General features: G+C 38.0%; 1 protein-coding gene across 3 annotated transcripts in view; it reads left to right on the forward strand.

Annotated features, from left to right (window-relative positions):
- ARHGAP29 (Rho GTPase activating protein 29) overlaps nt 1–15,306 on the forward strand; it is a 78,075-nt gene extending 62,769 nt beyond the window's left edge. For all 3 annotated transcript variants that reach the window (XM_082383199.1, XM_082383198.1, XM_082383200.1), the window contains 8 exons: nt 1,199–1,297; nt 2,966–3,105; nt 3,392–3,580; nt 3,850–3,987; nt 8,433–8,665; nt 9,889–10,219; nt 10,353–10,461; nt 12,611–15,306. In XM_082383199.1, the coding sequence (XP_082239325.1) occupies nt 1,199–1,297; nt 2,966–3,105; nt 3,392–3,580; nt 3,850–3,987; nt 8,433–8,665; nt 9,889–10,219; nt 10,353–10,461; nt 12,611–13,494 (2,123 nt within the window). In that variant the 3' untranslated portion in view covers nt 13,495–15,306. The remainder of the gene's footprint in view (nt 1–1,198; nt 1,298–2,965; nt 3,106–3,391; nt 3,581–3,849; nt 3,988–8,432; nt 8,666–9,888; nt 10,220–10,352; nt 10,462–12,610) is intronic.
- The last annotated feature ends 6,299 nt before the right edge of the window (nt 15,307–21,605 follow it).

Raw genomic sequence — 21,605 nt, forward strand, 5'->3', positions numbered from 1 at the left:
ATTCCTAAATATTTAACTGAGTATTTGTAATTAGTTTTATAAAAACAGAGTGGTTCTAGCTATCCCCAGGAATTAAGAAACAGTCTAGAGCCAGCTCTAAATTATTTGGAATCCTGTAAGACTTCATGTGGTAAAGACAAAAATTTGGAAACTGGTCGCATGATAAATGGGTGAAGACTGAGGGATGCATAGCCTGGGAAAGAGGAAACCTGGGGACGTGACAGCTGTTCTCAGACATTGAAGTGTAAAAGGGTGAGAGTCAGAGTGCTTGTTTGCTCCTTTAGGGAGACATGTGACCAAGAGCTGGGATTTATAGGTGGCAGGTTTCTGCTCAGCAATACAAGGAAGTCATTTTACAGTTAGAATAGTTCTAAAATGAACACGTGGTCTCATGATTTCTTAGTCATTGGGGGACACATTCAAAACAAAAACTAGACCACCACCTTTTAAGCATAGTTTGAAGTGGGGGGAATCTTTTGAGAGAGATGTGGTTTAATAATTTGTAAAGCCCTTTCTAACTCTGAACCTAAGACTGTTAAGGCCTTGAGTTAAGTGTAACCCTCCACTTAGACACAGCCCTGTGTGTAATATCAGCAGGGAGCAAATAAACCTCATTACCTGGTCGGGCTGCTTCCAAACATGCTTTGAGACACATGGCAGAGTCCTTGGCTGACAGCTTGTATCCCATGCTCTGCTCCCTGCCAGGATCATTGGTCCTGGTTCCTGGTCTTCTGTCTTACTGGCAACATAAATGTGACGTACTATTGTATTGCTATATTTGTAGATTTTTGTTTATTTTAGAAAGCTTTAGGTTACATTGTAAGTATTTCTGTATCACTTAATTCAACAAGCATTTAATGACAACTTTACCATTGTGCCAGCTATTCTGTCAGACATTAGATATAAGGCTTGAATAGAAAATACTCCCTGTCCTTGAGTTTATAATCTCTAGCACTTACTACCAGAAGTTGACAGTAAGGTTCATTGGAATGTGTGATCCTCAATTTTAAATTTATTTGGAAAAGTCAGATTTGGCTCAATTCTCTTTTGTTCCCAAGAGTATCAGAATCCCCTGTATCCAAAGTCTGTGAATGGAAGCAAATGTTTACATTGTAGCTAATATAATAGTATGACTTGCGTTATTCAAAAAATGTTGTCACTACCCGTTTCTTAAATTCTACAATGAATTTTCTTTTAGGAGACTTTCATCGAAAACTTCCACGAACTCCATCCAGTGGAACCATGTCTTCTGCAGATGATCTGGATGAAAGAGAGCCACCTTCCCCTTCAGAAGCTGGTATTACACTCACCTGAATCAAGTTTCCACTAAACCAGTTGAATCAGTAGCATTGCATGATATTAGGGAAAAAATAGTATGATTTAAAGAATTCCTTTACTGTGTATTTTAAAAAAAGGCGTTATGGTTGACTTAAATATATCCCAACAAATTATATACAAGTATGGGTTGATAATGTATTAATCAAATGTTACAAGTAAAAATATAAGAATAAACAGCAAAACCAGTGGAGCCAAAATGTATTAGCATGTTGATAAAATAGGCTAGATATTTTGGTCTTTCATAAATCTAATAGTGACTTAATTGTTCAGAGTGTTGCAATACATGAGACATTCTATTCATGAGAATTTCTATATGAGAAAAGCCTCTTCAAAAGAAATAGTGTAGGGCTTCCCTGGTGGCGCAGTGGTTGAGAATCTGCCTGCCAATGCAGGGGACACGGGTTCGAGCCCTGGTCTGGGAAGATTCCACATGCCGCAGAGCGACTAGGCCCGTGAACCACAATTGCTGAGCCTGCACGTCTGGAGCCTGTGCTCCGCAACAAGAGAGGCCGCGATAGTGAGAGGCCTGCGCACCGCGATGAGGAGTGGCCCCCACTTGCCACAACTGGAGAAAGCCCTTGCACAGAAACGAAGACCCAACACATCCATAAATAAATAAATAAATAAATAAATAGATAGATAGATAGATAGATAGATAGATAGATAGATAGATAGAAAGAAATAGTGTAAGAAGCTAGGCAGGAAAAGTAAATACATGAACTTCTTGGGGGCAGGGAAAGTTGTGGATGCTGAAGGATATAAAAGAGAAGTCATGTTAATGGCTTCATTTGAGACCTCCAGATACCTGTTCTGGTATCATTTTCTTAAATAGTATAAGAACATCTGACCTCTGGTAGGATTTTTTTTTTTTTTTTTTTGGCTGCGTTGGGTCTTTGTTGCTGCACGCAGGCCTTCTCTAGTTGCGGCGAGCGGGGTCCACTCCTCGTTGCGGTGCGTGGGCTTCTCACTGCGGTGGCCTCTCTTGCTGCAGAGCACGGGCTCTAGGCACGTGGGCTTCAGTAGTTGTGGCTTGGGGGCTCTAGAGTGCAGGCTCAGCAGCTGTGGCTCACAGGCTCAGCTGCTCTGCGGCATGTGGGATCCTCCCGGACCAGGGCTCGAACCCATGTCCCCTGCATTGGCAGGTGGATTCTTAACCACTGCACCACCAGGGAAGCCCTCTGGTAGGATATTGATAGATAACTAGCTAGTATTACTTATAATTTTGTAATGAATTGAGAATAGCTTTATCTTTAATGCAAATAATGCTGACACACTAACCTCATATAGCTAGTTTTATTTCAAGCTTTCATAGGGTCATTTTCTAAGAATGTAATGCCACCTGTGTAATAAAGGACATGTTAATAACAGTGTAAATTCGCTGATTCTGGAAACATTATGCCATGCTATTTTAGAAGTATCTTATTTGTCTGATGGTGATTTTTACTCGTAGCTTAAATGTTTGATATATGTGTGCCTTGTAAGAGATCTGTAAGTTGGATGCTTATTTTGTTATTATAGTAAGAGCTTTTTGTAATCTTATTTAAAGATTTTTTTAAATGTAGTATCATATGGTATAATTTTTCTGTAGTCTTACAGTTCTTACATACTATTCTACTTCTGTTACAAGGACCCAATTCCCTCGGAACATTTAAGAAAACTTTGATGTCAAAGGCAGCTCTCACTCACAAGTTTCGCAAACTGAGGTCCCCCACGAAGTGCAGGGACTGTGAAGGCATTGTGGTATTCCAGGGTGTTGAATGCGAAGAGGTAAGATCTTTCTGGAATTACATTAGCCCTTTTATGCTTTTTGCTTTGAGCAATGCTTTTTGTTATTAATTTTACCGATTAGGATCTTTTGCAAATGTATTTTTAATAAATTGAACCACTGTGTATTTTCTATAATTTTATATTTCATTTTGCTAGTAAATGTATTTCAAACACAAGTAATACCTTTTAAACTCATTTTTGTTCTGTTACCACTCTACCTGTAGTTCGTCCAGTTGTGAATAGTTTTAAGGTGAGTTAACCATTTCAGACTTTAATTTTCTTGTAGTGTCTCCTTGTTTGTCACCGAAAGTGTTTGGAAAATTTAGTCATCATCTGTGGTCATCAGAAACTTCTGGGGAAAATACACTTATTTGGAGCAGAATTCACACAAGTTGCAAAAAAGGAACCAGATGGCATCCCTTTTGTACTCAAAATATGTGCCTTAGAGATTGAAAATAGAGCCTTGTGTCTACAGGTACATTATAACTTTTAAAATTAAAAATTTTTTAATGTAAATGTGATTTGTTCTAATGATAAGGAGACATTAAAGGAGAACAATGCTCTCAGTTTTTACTAAATAACTGAATTTATTCAGATTTATTTGGAAAATATTACCTCATTTGGTCCTAGTTTTTTTCTAAAATATTTAGAATTGAAGTAGACATTAAGTATATTTAGAGGTCTGCATTTAATCATTTGTACTGAAGCAGAATTTTGCAAAATTTTTTCTCTTTTCTTCTCAAGGGAATTTATCGTGTATGTGGAAACAAAATAAAAACTGAAAAACTGTGTCAAGCATTGGAAAATGGAATGCACTTGGTAGACATTTCAGAATTTAGTTCACATGACATCTGTGATGTCTTGAAATTATACCTTCGACAGGTAAAGTTTTTAGCCTTGAAATTTACCATTAAATAGAGCAAAAATATAATTTGCGGTTTGCTGATAACGTTTGCCACACATATTGTTTTCATTGACATAGACCATGTTAATATCTTTCCAATTATTAACGTACAGATCAAAGAGTGTATAAAATATATGTACAATTTAAAGACCCATAATAGTAAAAACTCATTTTCCATCACCTAGCTTAAGGAAATAAAATATCACTATACCTTATAGAAGGCCCCTGTATGCCCCTCCCCAGTTGTAGCCCACAGCTCTACCCAGTGGTCTTTCCTAACCATGTTAATACCTCCTTCTCTTTTCTTAATAGTTTTAATACCTGTTGTGTATTCCTAAACAATATATCATTAAGTTCTAGAAAACTGAGTAGAAAGCATAAATCTAGCTGTTTAAGAAAAGTCCACCATTCACACTGTTATATGAAGAATTCAGCCAGTAGAACAGTGTCTGGGTCATAGTTTGGCTTTACTTTCATAGATACTTTAAAATAGCTATTGTGGGAGGTTAGTAGTCAAGGTGTGAATGCATTCAGGGAACATGAAGTTCACCCTAGTTGGGGGGCAGGGCTCTCCTATAAGCTAGGTACTGGAAATTCAGCAGGAATGTGGTCGGGAGTGGACTTGCTCTATATTTTCTCTGTCTTTGCTCACTCTTGTACCTGCATGTTATAGGAGTAGGTCTGAAGAAAACACTTCTGTGGGTGAAGTAAGTGGCCTTAGCGGCTCAGGCAGCAGTTCATGGAAGGGTTACAGAAACAAGCAGCACATTGTCATGATAAGCCAAGTACAAAAGATCTGGGACAAGCCCAGCTGCATTCTGTCCTTGGGTGAAACTTTCTGTCCTTGAGTGAAAGTGAAGAGACAGTTACAGAGAGCATAGTGACGATGGTCCTCACTGTGTCCATCTCAGGAGCTTTGTTCTTCATCTGGGTCCGTTTTAATATGATGAAGAGCTGTCATCCTGGGATCTCTCTTCTCTACCCTCTTCTGTGAGGGAACACCTGTCTTCTGTGTCATGTCTTCTGTTTTTTATTTATTGTCCTGTTTTGGTCATGCCCATCTTTGAGCAAGGTGGAATAAGAGTAAATATTTGAAACTGTTTGATCTGTAAATGTATTTATTCTGCTTTCCGGAATGGGAATACTGTGAAAGTTTATAGTATTGTAGGCTGAAAATTATTTTTCTTCAGAAATTTGAAGGTGTTTTTTAATTCTCTTTGAAGCCTGAAATCCTTCTCATTCCTGATTCTTTTTATGTGGCCTATTGTTTTCTCTCTGAAAGCTTGTAGAATCTTCTTTTTCTCTCCATTATCCTAAAATTTCACAGTGTATGGCCTTGATGTGGGTGTATTTTCATCCGTGGTGTCAGGCACTCCACAAGCTCTGTCATTCTGCTTACTTGTCCTTTAGTTCTTGGAACTTTAATTTTCTTGCTCATTTCCTCCTCTCTATTTTCTCTCTATTTTCTTTCTGGAACTTATATTTGGATACTTAACAACTGCACTCGTTCTCTAGTTTCCTTCCCTTTTTCCTATTTTCATTTCTTTTTGTTTTTGTTTTCTTTTAACACCTTCTAAGAAACTTCCTCAACTTTGTTTTCCATTCCTATTGTAAACTATTTTATTTCTGAGATCATCTTTTAGTTTCCAAGAATTCTGGTTTTCTGTCCCTTTTACAGCATTCTTTTTTTAATTGAATGCACCATCTCTTCTACCTGAAATATTCGTAGCTTTTTTAAAAATTTATTTTATTTATTTATTTATTTATTTTTGGCTGTGTTGGCTCTTCGTCTCTGTGCGAGGGCTTTCTCTAGTTGCGGCAAGCGGGGGCCACTCTTCATCGCGGTGTGCGGGCCTCTCACTATCGTGGCCTTTCTTGTTGCGGAGCACGGGCTCCAGACGCGCAGGCTCAGCAGTTGTGGCTCACGGGCCCAGTTGCTCCGCGGCATGTGGGATCTTCCCAGACCAGGGCTCGAACCCGTGTCCCCTGCATTGGCAGGCAGATTCTCAACCACTGCGCCACCAGGGAAGCCCCGTAGCTTTCTTTAAAGAGGATTCTTTCCTCTGCTTAGCTTCTAGCCCCGTCCAATAGAAATATAATGTGAGCCCTATATACAATATTAAATTATGTAGTAGCCACATAAAAAGAAACAGGTGAAGTTAATTTTAATATTTTATTCAACATATTGAAAATATTATCTGAACATTTAATCAATATTCTTAAATTATTAATGAAACATTTGCCTTTTTGGCCCTGACTCTTGGAAATGTGGTATATACTTTTCATCTGGAGCACATGGCAGTTTGGAGCAGCCACCTTGCCACTGCTCAGTAGCCGTGTGTGGTTACTGGCCACGATATTGACAGCACAGTTGTAGACCTTCAAGTTGGTTTTTTCCCTACTTATTTTGACTCTGTCTTCCATAGTTGTCTCCTTAAAAGTAAAGCTTTGGGAACTGAAATCTATCCAGAAGCTCTTGAATACATGAAGGCTTTGAAGATTTTGAGCTTTACTGTAGTGTTATCTAGGAGAGCTGTTTGGGAAGTACCTGATGTCTGTATCTCTAGTTCTCTGCTCTTGGGCTTGTCTGATACCCAAGAGAAAGGTCTTTCCCTGCCTACAGGTATGGTTCCAGAACTCTGGGAGCCATGTTAGGTCAGAAGCTCCAGGATCTCTGCATTCAGCAGGCATACAGTCACTAAATCCTTATTTTAAGATAGTTGACCACCTGTTCCTTGTGCTTGGCATTGCCCGTCCAGAGACCCTGTGTTTCACACTGCCCAGAGAAGAAATCCCCAGACTTCTGAGGTTGCTCAGGAGCATGGAGTGGAGACAAGGATCTAGAAATCTAATGCTGTTTAGATAGCTCACCCTTCCCCGAGATCAGAGGACCTAGTCTGACAATCCCTGAGTCTCCTTAGGATCCGCTAAATCATGTTGGTTCTCAGTTTGGAATTTCAGCTTTCTCAGGAGTGCTAAGTGAGCACTTGTTCACCTCCTCTTCAGCTTGTGAAATGTTACTTCTGTCCCCATTCCTGTTCTTCCAGTCCTGCAGGCTTAACTGTATTTCAGTGGGGTTGTAGGAGGGAAAGAAATTAGCTACAAATGTTGCATGTGCCACATTAGCCCAGGAAACTATTGATATCTCTTCAATCACATTTTTTAGGATTCTCAACTGAGAAGTAGAAACAGTATCTTTGAATGACTTTTAATCTCATAATGAATCATGCTTTATTTCTTTTAGTCAGTCGAGGAGAGGAAATAAATGGGGTCCAATACTGTCAGCTCTCATTTTATCCTAGGAATACATGGGACCAAAGCTTTAGTGTGGGAAGCCATGCTCAATTCTTACAGTGTTAAGAGAGTAGCCTTTATTTACTCATTACCATGTGGTAAATCTGAAGCTCCAAGAGTGACCAAGATGGTAGAGGTAGAAATTAATCTCAAGGCTTCCCCTCTCTGGGAACAGAAGGGGAAACTGGAGAAGTGGTGCCTACCTCACGACAGATGTTGTAGGACATCAGCTAGCCAGAGAGATGCTGTATTTTCCATCGCTGAGCAGTGGAATCATTGAAATCAGTTATGCCAGTAGACAGATCAAGGTGGTATGCCCATTGACAGTTTGAGAGAGGAACTTTTTTTGACCTACTTATGGCAATTCAAGTGGTATTTAAAAATTGGAAAACAAAATGTTGACAGTTTCTTTCTTGTAAGTCATATTGTCTTTTGCTTATCTTCAATCTGGCCCGAGTAAAACACAAGCACCCTATAGCTTTTTGTTCTCTCTCTCCCCCACACCAACAGAAAATAAGCTTTTTCTAATTAATTTGACTTATATTGTATATTAGCCTGGGTTTGTTTTAATAAAATAGTTGAAGATCATGCTAACTTTGGGGCAGTCATGAATGTAATTGGTATAGAATATCTATCAGAGTTTTAAAATCATATCATGGGGCTTTAGGTTTAGAGTTTTACTGATTACCAGGTAAGGCATTTTTAATATAGATATAATGTATGGTGATATCGGATTCACTTTATAGATCACATCTAGCAAACATATGTACATTTCTTTTTTTTCTTGTTCTTGGGTGTAATTTTTTTTCTTCTAGTTGTATTGAGATATAATTGACATACAGCAGTGTCTAAGTTTAAGGTGTGCAGCACAACGATTTGGCTTCCATACACCATGAAATGATTATCACAGTAAGTTTAGTGAACATCCATCATCTCATACAGATACAAAACTAAAGAAATAGAAAAGTATTTTTCCTTGTGATGAGACATGTACATTTCTAAATGTGATTGACCTTAAGTCCTGTTACTCTAAAAAGAACATGCTAAACCACTCAGTAGCTATTCAGTAGGTTATTAACAGGGAAAAAATGGGCAGAATGATATTTCTAACATAATTTTATTTCTTTAGCTCCCAGAACCATTTATTTTATTCCGATTGTACAAGGAATTTATAGACCTTGCAATAGAGATCCAACATGTAAATGAAGAACAAGAGATGAAAAAGGATAATCCTGAGGACAAAAAATGTCCAAGTACGTGTATAGAAATAAACCGAATTCTTCTAAAAAGCAAGGATCTTCTAAGACAATTGCCAGCATCAAATTTTAACAGCCTTCATTACCTCATAGTTCATCTTAAGCGGTAAGAATTTGAATAAGACAGACATTGATTAGTGGGTGGATAATTGATCAGTTTTTTGGTTTTGCTTTTATGGTTTTTTTAAAAATTGTGGTAAAATACACATAACATATAAATTTACCATTTTAGCCATTTTTAAGTGTACAGTTCAGTAGTATTAAGTACATTCACACTCTTGTGGTATTGTTTTTACATTGAATGTTTCATTTCTAATATGTGTTAGGGAAAGAGAGACATTGAATATATGTTCATGCAGCCAACATCTTTCCCTCAGATGCCAATTATATGCCAGGCTCTGGCTGGGGAAATTAGGATGCAAATACAAGGTTTCTATAATCTGTTGTGCTTGTTAGGTTGAGGGGCAGACCTGCACACAAGTGCAGCGCTGCATCATTCTTGTTCTGATGGAACTTTGCTCAACATGCAGTGGAAGATGGGGGAGAGGGGGTCATGAATCAGAGAAGGTAACCCTGAGCCAGACTTGAAGAACTGAGTAATGGTTTGGTGACAGAGAATGTACAAAAGAGCATTCCAGACGGAGGGTAATAGACACAGAGGCACAAGAGATCATTTTGCTTTTGAGGACGTTTAAGTAATTTGGTTAGGCCAGGATATAGCAAGCAGTAGCACAGAGTGAGCTGGAGGAGTCCTGGTAAAGTCATACATACCTGGCAGATGAGTTGACTGTCTTCTTTCTGTATTCAGTGAAGAATTTTAAGCCAGGAATTTAACATGCTCAGGTTTGCCTATTAGATCTTTATGGCAGCAATATGGAGAATAGGTTGGAGGGGAGGTATTTACTTCAGTTCGGATCTCTTTGAATAGCCAGAGAAATAAAAGGTGATGAGAGCTTGAAGTAAGGCCAGAGCAGTGGGATTGGCAATAAAGCAGAGAGATCTTTAGGCTCAACTAGGCTTGAGGACTAGCAGTGAGATAGAAAGTTTCCAGCATATGGACCTGGGAGGATGTAATATATATTTACAAAGGTGGGAGCAGCTTTTAGGGGTGTTTTTAAATTTCTGCTGGTAAAACTGTACTGGTTCCTTCTACTTACTTAAATTTAATCCTAATACTGTGAAACCCAACTTGGTGTGTGGTCAGTATTTAAGCAAATAAATATATCCTTTCCCTAGACTTCTGCAGCCCATTTTTCCTCCACCCTTCCCAGCCCATAGTAAACTACTGTCAAGGAAATCTAATACAGCTCTATGTGTTCTGCATCACAGAGTCGTAGATCATGCAGAAGAAAACAAAATGAACTCCAGAAACTTGGGGGTGATATTTGGACCAAGTCTCATTAGGCCAAGGCCCACAACTGCTCCTATCACCATCTCCTCTCTTGCTGACTATTCAAATCAAGCGCGGTTGGTGGAGTTCCTCATTACCTACTCACAGAAGATCTTCGATGGGTCCCTACAGCCACAAGATGTAGCTGTGTGTAGTGCAGGTGGTGGTGCACCTCAGGTTGACCAAGGCTATCTTCCGAAGCCTCTGTTATCACCAGAAGAAAGAGATCCAGAACATTCTGCGAAGTCACTGTTTTTCTCTTCAAAGGAAGTGAGTTTTGCTCTTATGGAATTGTGTTGGAACTTTGTAATGTTTACGTTATTAATAAGTTAAGAATCTTTGAACTGTTTATTTTGAGGTGTGTTTTGCTTCTTCCAGTTTAAAAATTTTCTTCCATCAACAGGATATCCATACTGCAGATAGTGAAAGCAAAAGTTTTGAATCCACTGCATCATTTGAGGAATCAGAACGGAAGCAAAATGCATTCGAAAAATGTGATGCATGTCTCATTGGTGAGTGGCCATGTAAAATGCATATTTGCTGACTTAAAACTGTCCCAATAAACCATGATTAAAAGCCAAGGTGAGTGGTATTGAGAGAAGTCAGAGAAAGAAGCTTCATTAGTAAGTGCATCTTTGCCAGCCATTAAGAAAGTTGCCTTCATTCTTTACAGTAGCCCTTCTTATAAAAAGACATCTTGGAGTTCAAAGGTGTGTTTTGTGTTTTGAAAACTTTTATTTTTATTTTTGCCATTAGTTAAAGTCAAGGCCGAAATCTGTTAAGCAGTATGATGATTCATTAGCATCTTCTATTACTATAGATCATTGTATTGATCTCATTACTCATAAGGTGTCAACTAGACTCCTAAAATTCAAAAAATTTAGACTCAAAAAAACCTCTAAAATTTTTTTTCAAATGCCTTTTCCTGTCGCCTGCCTGTAACACATTAAGCGCACTTATGTGTATATCTTTTTAATTTCCTCGACTGTAATCATTTTATTCACTGTATGGTAATTTTAGTTGCAGTGATAGCTACCAAGCTATTCATTTGTGGAAAGGCTTCCACTTGTTACTATAATTCTGTACATCACTAGAGCTAACTTGCAGTTTTTTTAAGTGCAGCCATATATTTTAAATTTGAGTGTAATGAAGTATTAGTGATCACAGCCTGACAGGTCTAAAAAGTAAGGGAGCTAACATTCATTAAGTACCTGCCTGCTCTGTGCTAAGCACCGTGCTTATTGTTTGATTCCATTTATCTGATTTTATCTTCAGAAAAATTCTGTGCTATAAATAGGTAGTAACAGCCCTGTTCAACCCATAGCCTAACAGTCTGAGAGAGGTTAAATAATGTCAGAGGTCATGCCCCAATAAAGTGTTCAGTATTTGAACCTATGTTTGTGATTATTTCACTATTCTGTGAGCTAGGTCTCCCAATTAGGAATAGTAATAAAAATAAATGTCATTTTTCAAGGGCTAACTGTATACCAGATAAATAAGCACTTTTCATGGTTAGATCTTTTAGGCCACATATCATCATAGATAAAATTATGATTCCTTTTGACAGATGAAGACACTGAGGGACAGTGAGATTACCTTGCCTAGTGCAGAAGGGGTAGAGCTGAGTTAAACCTGGCAGGTGGGGTTCAGAGTCTGCACTCTTACCCATTACACTCAAGTTTTTTCCCTTAGAACTTAAGAATGCACTTTGGTGCCTACAGCCTGACCACAGTGTGTCAGGTCCCTTAGGGTGTTTTATACACATGGGGAAGCACCTGGGAAATCAAAACAAGAGAGCACTGCCCTGGAAGCCCAGAGAAGAGAGGTCCGCAGTCTCAGGTAAGGAGAAGGGTCAGATGAGGTAAGGACTGTCAAGTCATTCTGATGGGCTGCTGTTTGCAGACCGCTGCCCAAAAGAGGGGCATGAGCAGAAGGCTGGAACTTACCAGAAATGGGAATATTTTAGGGGAGATGCTACAAAAAAGGGTAGGGTCTGAAGGAGTTCAGGGTCCCAGCTTGAGAAAACATGGGTCCAGACTTGATAGGAAAGAGAAGAAAGTACGTCTGGGAGTAAACAGCAAATAGGGAGAATGGCATTTTTTACTTAAACTATTCAACCTTAATCAGACAGGATGAATATTATAGTCCACTTATTAGTTGATCAGATGAGGGCATCTAAGGCATTTAATATGATATGCTGTCACTGTGGGTTGAACATAACTGAAAAGCAGATTGAGTTGGCAAAAGCCTTAGGATTCAGGACGTACTTACATTTGGTTGGCATGTAAATTGATGTAACTTTTCTGAGGGTAACACACCAATATCTGCCTGTTGAAATCATGACAACCCTTTCAGCCAACAAATACTTGTTCATACGCAGCACATAAGAGAAGCTACATCAGCAGGTGTGGTTTTTTTTTTCACTAACCTGCAGTGAATTTTGTAGCTGTTTATTATATTGATTTAAATAAATATGGAATTCTAACATTTTAATTCAAAGTGCACCTTTAATATTTTATGAGTACTTTACCAGAGAATAACTTGGAAAAAATATACGAAGACCCTTGTTTTGAGAGGGTGTTCATCTATAACTCATTTAGACTCTCTTGTTAACTACGTGCCATAAAGTTTGATTTTTAAATGAATCTTTTCCTTTTTCAGACAACAAAGTGCGTTTGCTTGTAGACCAAGAGCTTGAATCAGCATCACAAAAGATGGAAGATGTTTGTAAAACCTCCAAGCTGCCTACTCTGAAGTCCGATAAGGAAATAAATGGCGTCGAGAGGCATACTCCAAGGACCAAGATTAGACCTGTAAGTTTGCCTATAGACAGACGACTACTTCTTGCAAGCTCCCCTAATGAGAGAAATGGCAGAAATATGGGGAATGTAAATTCAGACAAGTTTTGCAAGAATCCTACCTTTGAAGGAGTTAATAGAAAAGACACCCCAACTATTGTTTGTTCCAAATTTGATGGCTTTGATCAGCAACCTCTACCGAAAACTCGGGAGAAACGGTATGAACAAAATGACCGGACTGCAAAGACTGCAGTGATTGTGCCCAGTGCATTCCAGGAAAGAGAAGTGTCAGTGAGCATCAGGAGTGGTGGGGACCACCCACTCAGCACCACCAGTAAGCCATACACAGAACCCATCAGGTCAGCCAGACAGGTGTCAGAGAGACGGTCTTCTGACTCCTGCCCTCCTGCTCCTGTCAGAGCACCCAGAACACTGCAGCCCCAGCACTGGACCACGTTTTATAAACCACCTGCTCCTGCTGCTAGTGGGAGAGGGGATGAGGAGAAATCTGTGACAACCTCCGCAGCTGTGCCCCCTTGCACAACTCACGCTCCCCAGGAGCACGCGCTGAAATCAGTTCCCGGTTCTGAAAATGTATCAGCTGGTCCCGTGCAGCCAGTTAGCAAGCCTAAAGAGAAGGCTGAAGAGCGTGACTTACCTGGTGTACATCCAGCATGTCAGAGACCGAGGCTAAAACGAATGCAGCAGTTTGAAGACCTTGAAGATGAAATCCCACAGTTTGTGTAGGGTTGTCAGAATTCAGTTTTTCTTTTTGTGTTTTGTTGTTTTGTGGTGGTGTATTTGTTTTCTGGAAGAAATTTTTGACAGAGCCTCTCTTGTATAGGATTGCCAAATCGTGGATTTTGTTTTTTGTCACTGTGTTGTGTTATCCTGTGTTGGTTATACTGAATGACAGAATGTTTTGATAGGGCCCCATCTGTGCCTCACTGGAATTATATGTATTTTTGAAGTTGTGAATAAATAGATAGACTCATGTTTTTTAAAGTTCAGTTGATTCCCCATAATATGGTCCATTTAAGTGCATCCCTAATATATGATATAGCTCTCAACTAATAGGTGCAATTGAGGAAATCAGCTTTATTTTTTTGAAGTGAAACTACATGCTTATTTATAAAAGGAATGTTTCCAAGTGCAAGTGCCTGAAAGATCTTTGTTTGGTATGATTGTTTTTTCACACAATTTTATAGTGTATCTTTGACCATTTGTGCTTTTATGGTATGTGTGTAACCTTTTATTTTTCAGTTGGCGAGTCACTTAACTTTTTCATATTTGCGTAATGGCCAAAAGGCTTGCAAATCTGTATTTAATTGCATTTTAATTAATTGCCAGATTTTACACGTGATAGTCAGTTGAATTGTACAAAGAAAATGCACTTAAACATGTTTCTAAATTGTATAGTTCAGTCATGTCTTATTTGGTTTTAGCTATTATACATTTAATAATTTTCACTTCTTGGCTTTGTTCTGCATAAACTTTTGTTGTTCAACAGTTCTGAACCTTTTGGTATTTTATATAATAGTCCAAAACAATGTTTTAAAATTCAGTGCCTTTCCTTTTAATATTGTCTGGGATTTTCTTTAAAAAAAACATTTCTTTTGTATGAAGTGTTTTCACTTATGAATAATTTTATGTATTTTTTCTACCTGAGTTTATAACCATTGACAATGTATGTTTCATCTGAATCATACAAAGATTTATTTAAGTTGATTCTAAGTATAATTCAATAAGCTTCATTGTTTGGAATTTGAGAGGAAGTATAGATGATTGGATATATTTCATTTATAAAATTCCCAGTTTTTAGAACTAGTATAGTTCTGTTATTTTCTTGGTTTTGTCATTTTGCGTAAAATAGGATATAAAAGGGACAAAAAATAAAATACCCTCTTTTTATATGTGTGAATTATATTTGTAACAAATGCTTTTGTATGACCATGTTATACTTGATAAAAAATATATATATTAACCTGTTAAATTATTTCAAGTTCTTGTGGTTTCTCTGAAATTGTGTCCTCTTAGGGTGTGAGACTTTAAGGTTTATTAACCATTGGCTTAGTGGTCAGCACTTGGGGCTCATATGTCCCTTGACTACAACATGGAATTCATTTTATGGGAAGTTGTTATATAGTTCTATATGACATTAAGGACTAGGAAGAAAGAATAACCCATCTTTTTGTGCTGGAGCCTTGTTTTTAGTCCTCATTGTAAAAAATATAAAAGAATTGTATTGGTATGAAAACCTAAAAAGAAAATAAGAGCCAACATTGATTGAGCCCTTTCTGCATGCCATGAACTCTGCTAAGTTCCACATAAATTATTTCAAGTTTACAGCAGCCTATAATGGGTAGGTAAGTACTTTATTATTCCTGTGTTATGGGTAAGGAAACTGACGCTTAGTTAAATAATGTGCTCTAGGTTCCACAGGTGTAACAGTTGGAGTCAAGTCTCAAACACAGGGCTGCCAGATTCTGATGGTTGACCATAATGTTTCTTCGGGTTTTAAGTAAAAATAAAAGACACATTTTTCATTTTCACCAAGAACTTTATTGAACAACGTATTCACTGTTTTGTTCCACTACCTTCTGCCATTTTTCAGGCAACTTCATAATTCCATCTTCCCAAAACTTTTTATCTTTTTGAGCAAAGAACTGTTCCAGGTGCCTTTTACAGTCTTCCAGGGAATTGAAATGTTTTCCAATAAGAGAATTTTGTAAAGACCAAAATAAATGGAAATCCGAAGGTGCAATGTCTGGTGAATACGGCAGATGAATCAGAACTTCCCAGCCAAGCTATAACAGTTTTTACCTGATCATCAAAGAAACATGCAGTCTTGTGTTATCCTGATGAAAGATAATGTGTTTTCTGTTGCCTAATTCCAGATGCTTTTCGTCGAGTGCTGCTTTCAGTTGGTCTACCTGGGAGCAGAACTTGTTGGAATTAATTGTTTGGTTTTCCAGAAGGAGCTCATAATAGAGGACTCCCTTCCGATCCCACCATATACACAACATCTCCTTCTTTGGATGAAGACCAGCCTTTGGTGTGGTTGGTGGTGGTTCATTTCGCTTGCCCCACGATCTCTTCTGTTCCACATCATTGTACAGTATCCACTTTTCATTGCCCATCACAATTTGTTTTAAAAATTGAATGTTTTCATTATGTTGCAGTAGAGAATCCCATGCAGAAATATGGTCAAGAAGGTTTTTTTCACTTACATGGAACCCAAGATCAAAGCGATTAACATAACCAAGCTGGTGCAAATGATTTTCAGCGCTTGATTAGGATATTTTGAGCATGTCGGCTATCTCCCGCATGGTATAACGTTGACTGTCCTCAATTAATGTCTCGATTTGATCACTACCGACTTCAACTGGTCTACCCGACCATGGAGCATCGTCCAGCGAGAAATCTCCAACACGAAACTTCACAAACCACTTCTGACACATTCAATCAGTCACAGCACCTTTCCATACACTGCACAAATCTTTTTTTTTTTGCATTTCAGTTGCATTTTTACCTTTCTTGAAATAATAAAGCATAATATGCCGAAAATGTTGCTTTTTTTCTTCCATCTTCAATATTTAAATGGGTACACAAAAATTCACCAATTTTGATAAGTTTTTTTTAAATGCACACTGATATGACAGCTGTCACAATACAATCTAACAAAATTGTTTTGCATATAGTTAAAGACAACTAAGTGCTGCTAGAACCATCTTACGGGAAAAACCAAACAAACTTTTTGGCCAACTCAATAATATCAGGTAGTGTTTAACAATAGAAAATGCACCTTTAAAATTTTTTTATTGTGGTAAAATATGCATAACATAGAATTTTACTAAGTTTTAAATGTACAGTTCAGTGGCATTAAGTACATTCACGTTGTTCCGCAACCATGACCACTATCCATGTCCAGGACTTTCTCATCATTTCATACTGAAACTTAGAAAATGTATTTTTTTAATTTTTAGACTTTTTATTCCATAATTTCCTCATAATGTACATAGAGTTTGTTTTTTAAAATTTCCCCATAGCATATAAACCCCCAAATTCACATCTCAACACTAAGTTATCTTTATTTTTCTCGTGTGGACAAAGCAAAAATAAGAGTAGGGCACACCACGGGATAAAGTCCTCAGGTAACATCTCGCTCAGCCTAATCCCAATGGCAACTACTAAGAAACTCACATCAAGGCTTTCAAGTCCTTCATCTTTCTAAGGAGCGTAAAGCAGAGACATAACACACTGACTCTGGAGAAGTAATGTCATGAGTGAGCTGTCCCTTCTGCCACGCTTGTGTAAGGAGCAGATAGGTCACTGACCTGGGTGTGGAATACCAGCTGGTGACCTTTCACTCAGTAGAAAATGCACTTTTAAACTCTTAATTTTTTTTTAATCTACTGAGACAACCCAAAGAGTATATCATAATCAAGTGGGCTCTCTGTTCCCCCTCACTTTTAAACCTCACAAGTGAGAGTTCCACTTCTGGCTCCTTTTTGCCTTTAGGGCTCTCTGGCATCTTGTTCAGCTAAAGCTGTTAGTCTGTAGATGCTTTCTGGTTTCCTGGGACATTAAGCAAGTATCTCTTGAGATGTTGCTCTTTCCAGAGTACCCACACGTGCACTGTGCCCTGCTACCCAGTAATGTGGTAGCAGTCATTCTTTAGGAAGTTGTTTTATTTCACATGGAAAGAATGTGAGCCAAGGGAGAGGGCAAAAGTCAGGAGTCCTTTCAGAGCTGCCAGACCACCAGAAAGCTTGTGGAAAGCATATTGTTCAGGTTTCCAAGAAGTCATTTGTGAAGGGTTGATCATAACTTCCCTAGATAGGCTTGTTTTACATGCTGAGAACTTAATTAGAATTTATGAGTATTTAAAATTACTTTGAGTGCATCTTAGGCAATGTATTTCTTTTGATACAGACCTAAAGAAGATATGATCCTTGTAAGGGACTTGTTGCCTAGAGGTCTCAGAAGCAAATAGAATCATACCTTACCTCCTGATGTGATTTAATTTAAAGATGGTCCATGGCTACACTATTCCCAGCTAACATTATGTCACTGTATTTGTACAACTATAAAAATCTCTTTAAATGGCAGCCATTGTATATTTTTATGACAAGTTATAGTCACCATAATTCTCTGGGTTTTTCTTTCCCAGAGGCAGGAAATTGTTCCTGTGTTGATATGATTATATATGTAGACAATTCAGTAACATCTAGAGTTTAGCAAAGATGCTGCCTTCACAATCAATATGACAAAAGTCAGTTGTATTTGTGTATATCGGCAACTAACAGAAAATGAATGTTTTTAGAAAGATCTCTTAAACAATAGCATAAAAAATTTGAAGTACCTAAGAATAAATCTAACAATATACACACAAGATCCTCATGGAAAAAATTTTAGGCTATCTCAAGAGGCATTTAAGGAGATCTTAAATAAATGGAGTGCTCTGTGTTATATGGATTGGAAGTCACAATATTGTAAATATGTTCATATACCTTATATTTATTTATAGATTCAATGTGATTCCATCCAATATAATTTTTGAACCATTTGAAAGTTTCAGATATGATGCCCCATTAACGCTACTTTAGTGATATTTTCTTAAAACAAGAATACTCCTACATAACCGTAGTCTGACCGTCAAAATCAGATTAACATTGACGTATGCCATCTAATCCACAGACCACATTCAGGTTTTGCTGATCACCCCAATAATGTTCCTCTCTGCTCCAGCATCCCAGTCCAGGATCACCTGGTGCATTTCGTTGTCCTATCTCTTTTCTTCTTCAATCTGGAACAGTTTTTCAGTCTTTTCTTTCATGACCTTGATACTTTTGAAGAGTATAGGCCAGGTACTTTGTAGAATGTCTCTCAGTTTGGGTTTACCTAATGTTTCCTCATGATTAGACTCAGGATATACATTTTTTTTACAAAAATACTACAAAAATGATGTATTCTTTCACTGTATCATATCAGGAAGTGCACCATGTCAAATTGTCCCATTCCTGATGATATTAACTTTGATCACTTGGTTAGGATAGTGTCTATCAGGTTTCTCCATTGTAAAGTTAAAAGCACTTTGTGAGGATATTCTTTGAGACTGTATGAATGTCCTTTTTCTCACCAAATTGTCACCAATTAGTTCGAGTCCACTAAGAGTTCTTGCGTGAATCACTTATTACTATTCTGGTTGTCAAATGGTGAGTCCATCCTTTCTGATGCTTTGATTAATATTCTGCTTGCTTTAAGGAAGAGCAGCCCCTTCTCCACTTGTTTATTCATCTCTGTTAGTATGGACTCATGGATTCCTGCTTTATTCGGTAAGTTACAATATATTACTGTCATTTATTTTGATACTGAACTTTTCCCAGACTTGGTCTATGGGAGTCTCAAGCTCACTGCTATGTCCTTTTGACTTCTTGAGCTCTTATTTTTGGCGCATCAAGGTGTCCCAAGCTTATCTTGTACTTTTCCCTGCCCTAGTCATATTTCCAAGGAACCCTGGTTCCTTTCAATGGATAGTAGTATGTGGAAACAAAGAGCTGAGAAGTACTCATTGATACTGGCAAGTCATTGGTTTTAAGCACTATTAATGGACAGATTAAAGAAATACATGTGTATATACACACACAAACATTCATCTGTATGTATTTCTGTCTATCATATAAATGGAAACCCTTGAGTTCACATTGATACCTTCATTTCTAATTCAATACTTCAGGGTTTAGTCTTCCCCTTTCTATACTTGTAACTCCTTTCTCTCATAGTGAGAAACCTGACTCCCATAATCCTAAATACATTATTTGCTTACTTTTCATGTTCCAACCTCCTGACAGTACCAGCTGCTGCATTGGCCCACTAGCCCTAAGTATGTCAAATAAGGCCTCAGCCATTGCTGCACTGGTCCTGACCACACTGCTGCCTAACATGCCACTCAAACCCCTAGCTTCATCTACAAGGAAGACCAGGCCAGCAGAATCCTTGACCCCAGTGATGTCAACCCTGACTGTGCCATTTTAATCCTAGATCCTGGTCATCTGGCTGAATTGACCCCAACCTGAAGGGAGGGAAGGGGCGAATTCATGATCTTTTGATAAAGAGCAACTATTAAATATTTGTTTATTGAATTTCCTAGGAAAAGTTTAAAAATGAGTGATCATACACACTTATCAGAAATGTCTAAACCTGGATATATTTATGAAATATGTAGAAAGTTTTAAATTATGATTTTCTCTCCTTTTTTGTCTCAACTCTAATACTTGCAAGTAATTTAAAAATATAATTGGGGGCTTCCCTGGTGACGCAGTGGTTGAGAATCTGCCTGCCAATGCAGGGGACACAGGTTCGAGCCCTGGTCTGGGAAGATCCCACATGCCGCGGAGCAACTGGGCCCGTGAGCCACAACTGCTGAGCCTGAGCGTCTGGAGCCTGTGCTCCGCAACGGGAGGGGCTGCGATAGTGAGAGGCCCGCGCACCGCGATGAAGAGTGGTCCCCGCTTGCCGCAACTGGAGAAAGCCCTCGCACAGAAACGAAGACCCAACACAGCCAAAAATAATAAATAAATAATAAATTTTAAAAAATATATATATAATTGATGTTTCCTGTAATAACTAAACCATATCACATATTATGCTATTTTTTAATGTCTTTACAATCAACCAGTTTAATTACTCAGCATATATTAAATTAGCATACTTTCCAGAAGACAGAGTAAAAGAGACTAACTGTCCATGTTTCTGAGTTACAAGTTTTATTTGGGTTCTTTGTCAGCTTTTAAGTAAACAACAAATAAATAATAGCCATACGTCACATGGAAACCAGTCTTCATGGTCCTGCCCACTCAGTATGGGATATCGTATCTTCCTTATAGTGCTGAAAGAATTGGAAAGAAGAGATGGTGTAGCAGTGTGAATAGACCAGTGAGCTTTTTATTGTCTAGGGAGTGCTGATTAATAAGTGAATGTGGCCCTGAAATTTAAAAATCAGGCCATAAACTAAGTGTGGTAAGATCTTACTTACAACTGTAGGCACAGAGCCTGGCGAATAATAGTTGCTCTCTGCTAAGTTAATTATCTACATCTCATTTCACTTTACATCAGAAATTTGCTCTTTGAGATGTACTTCCAATGAAAGCAAAACTTTTTTATATCCAACTATTTTCTTCAAAGTTGTGAGAGTTCATCCAGTCAATTGCCAGTCAAATCAGAATGTGTCGTGATTAAACACAGGAGAAAGCAGTGAATCTATGAATTCTCCATCTACAAGTGTAGATATATACTTAATAGTTCAGATTTAGTGAGAGTTTTAAATGATTTTTTTTTTGTTTTAATTGACTCACAAATGCAGAAGTGTGTATATGGGCACATGTAGCATATAAAGAATGATTATAAAATGAACTCCCATTAACCCTCAATCCTCTTAATAGAATGTTAAGAAGCCACCAGAGCCCTCTCCCTGATCACATGACTGTCTCTCCTTCTCCTCTTCCAGGTGTAACCTCCTTCTTGAATTCTATGTTCATCATTCCCTGGCTTTTAAAAAAAATTATTATCTATGTATTATTTAATTTTGCCTGTTTCTGAAGCTTTTACAAGTGGAATCATGATTGATTCTTTTGTGGCCGGCTTGCTTACATTTAACATGTTTTGGGGATTCATCCATGTAGATGTTAGTAGCTGCAAACATGTTTTTTCTTTTTCCTCTTTTTTTAAATCTAAAGTATTCCTGCGGTAAATACATACAATTTAGTATTCATCTCACTGTTGACAGATATTTAGGTTGCTTCTAATTTATCATCATTATGAACAATGCTGCATTGAAAACTTAATCTTTACTTTTT

This window comes from Balaenoptera borealis (genome assembly GCF_965194805.1).
Source record: "Balaenoptera borealis genome assembly, chromosome: 1".
Taxonomy (NCBI): Eukaryota; Metazoa; Chordata; class Mammalia; order Artiodactyla; family Balaenopteridae; genus Balaenoptera; species Balaenoptera borealis.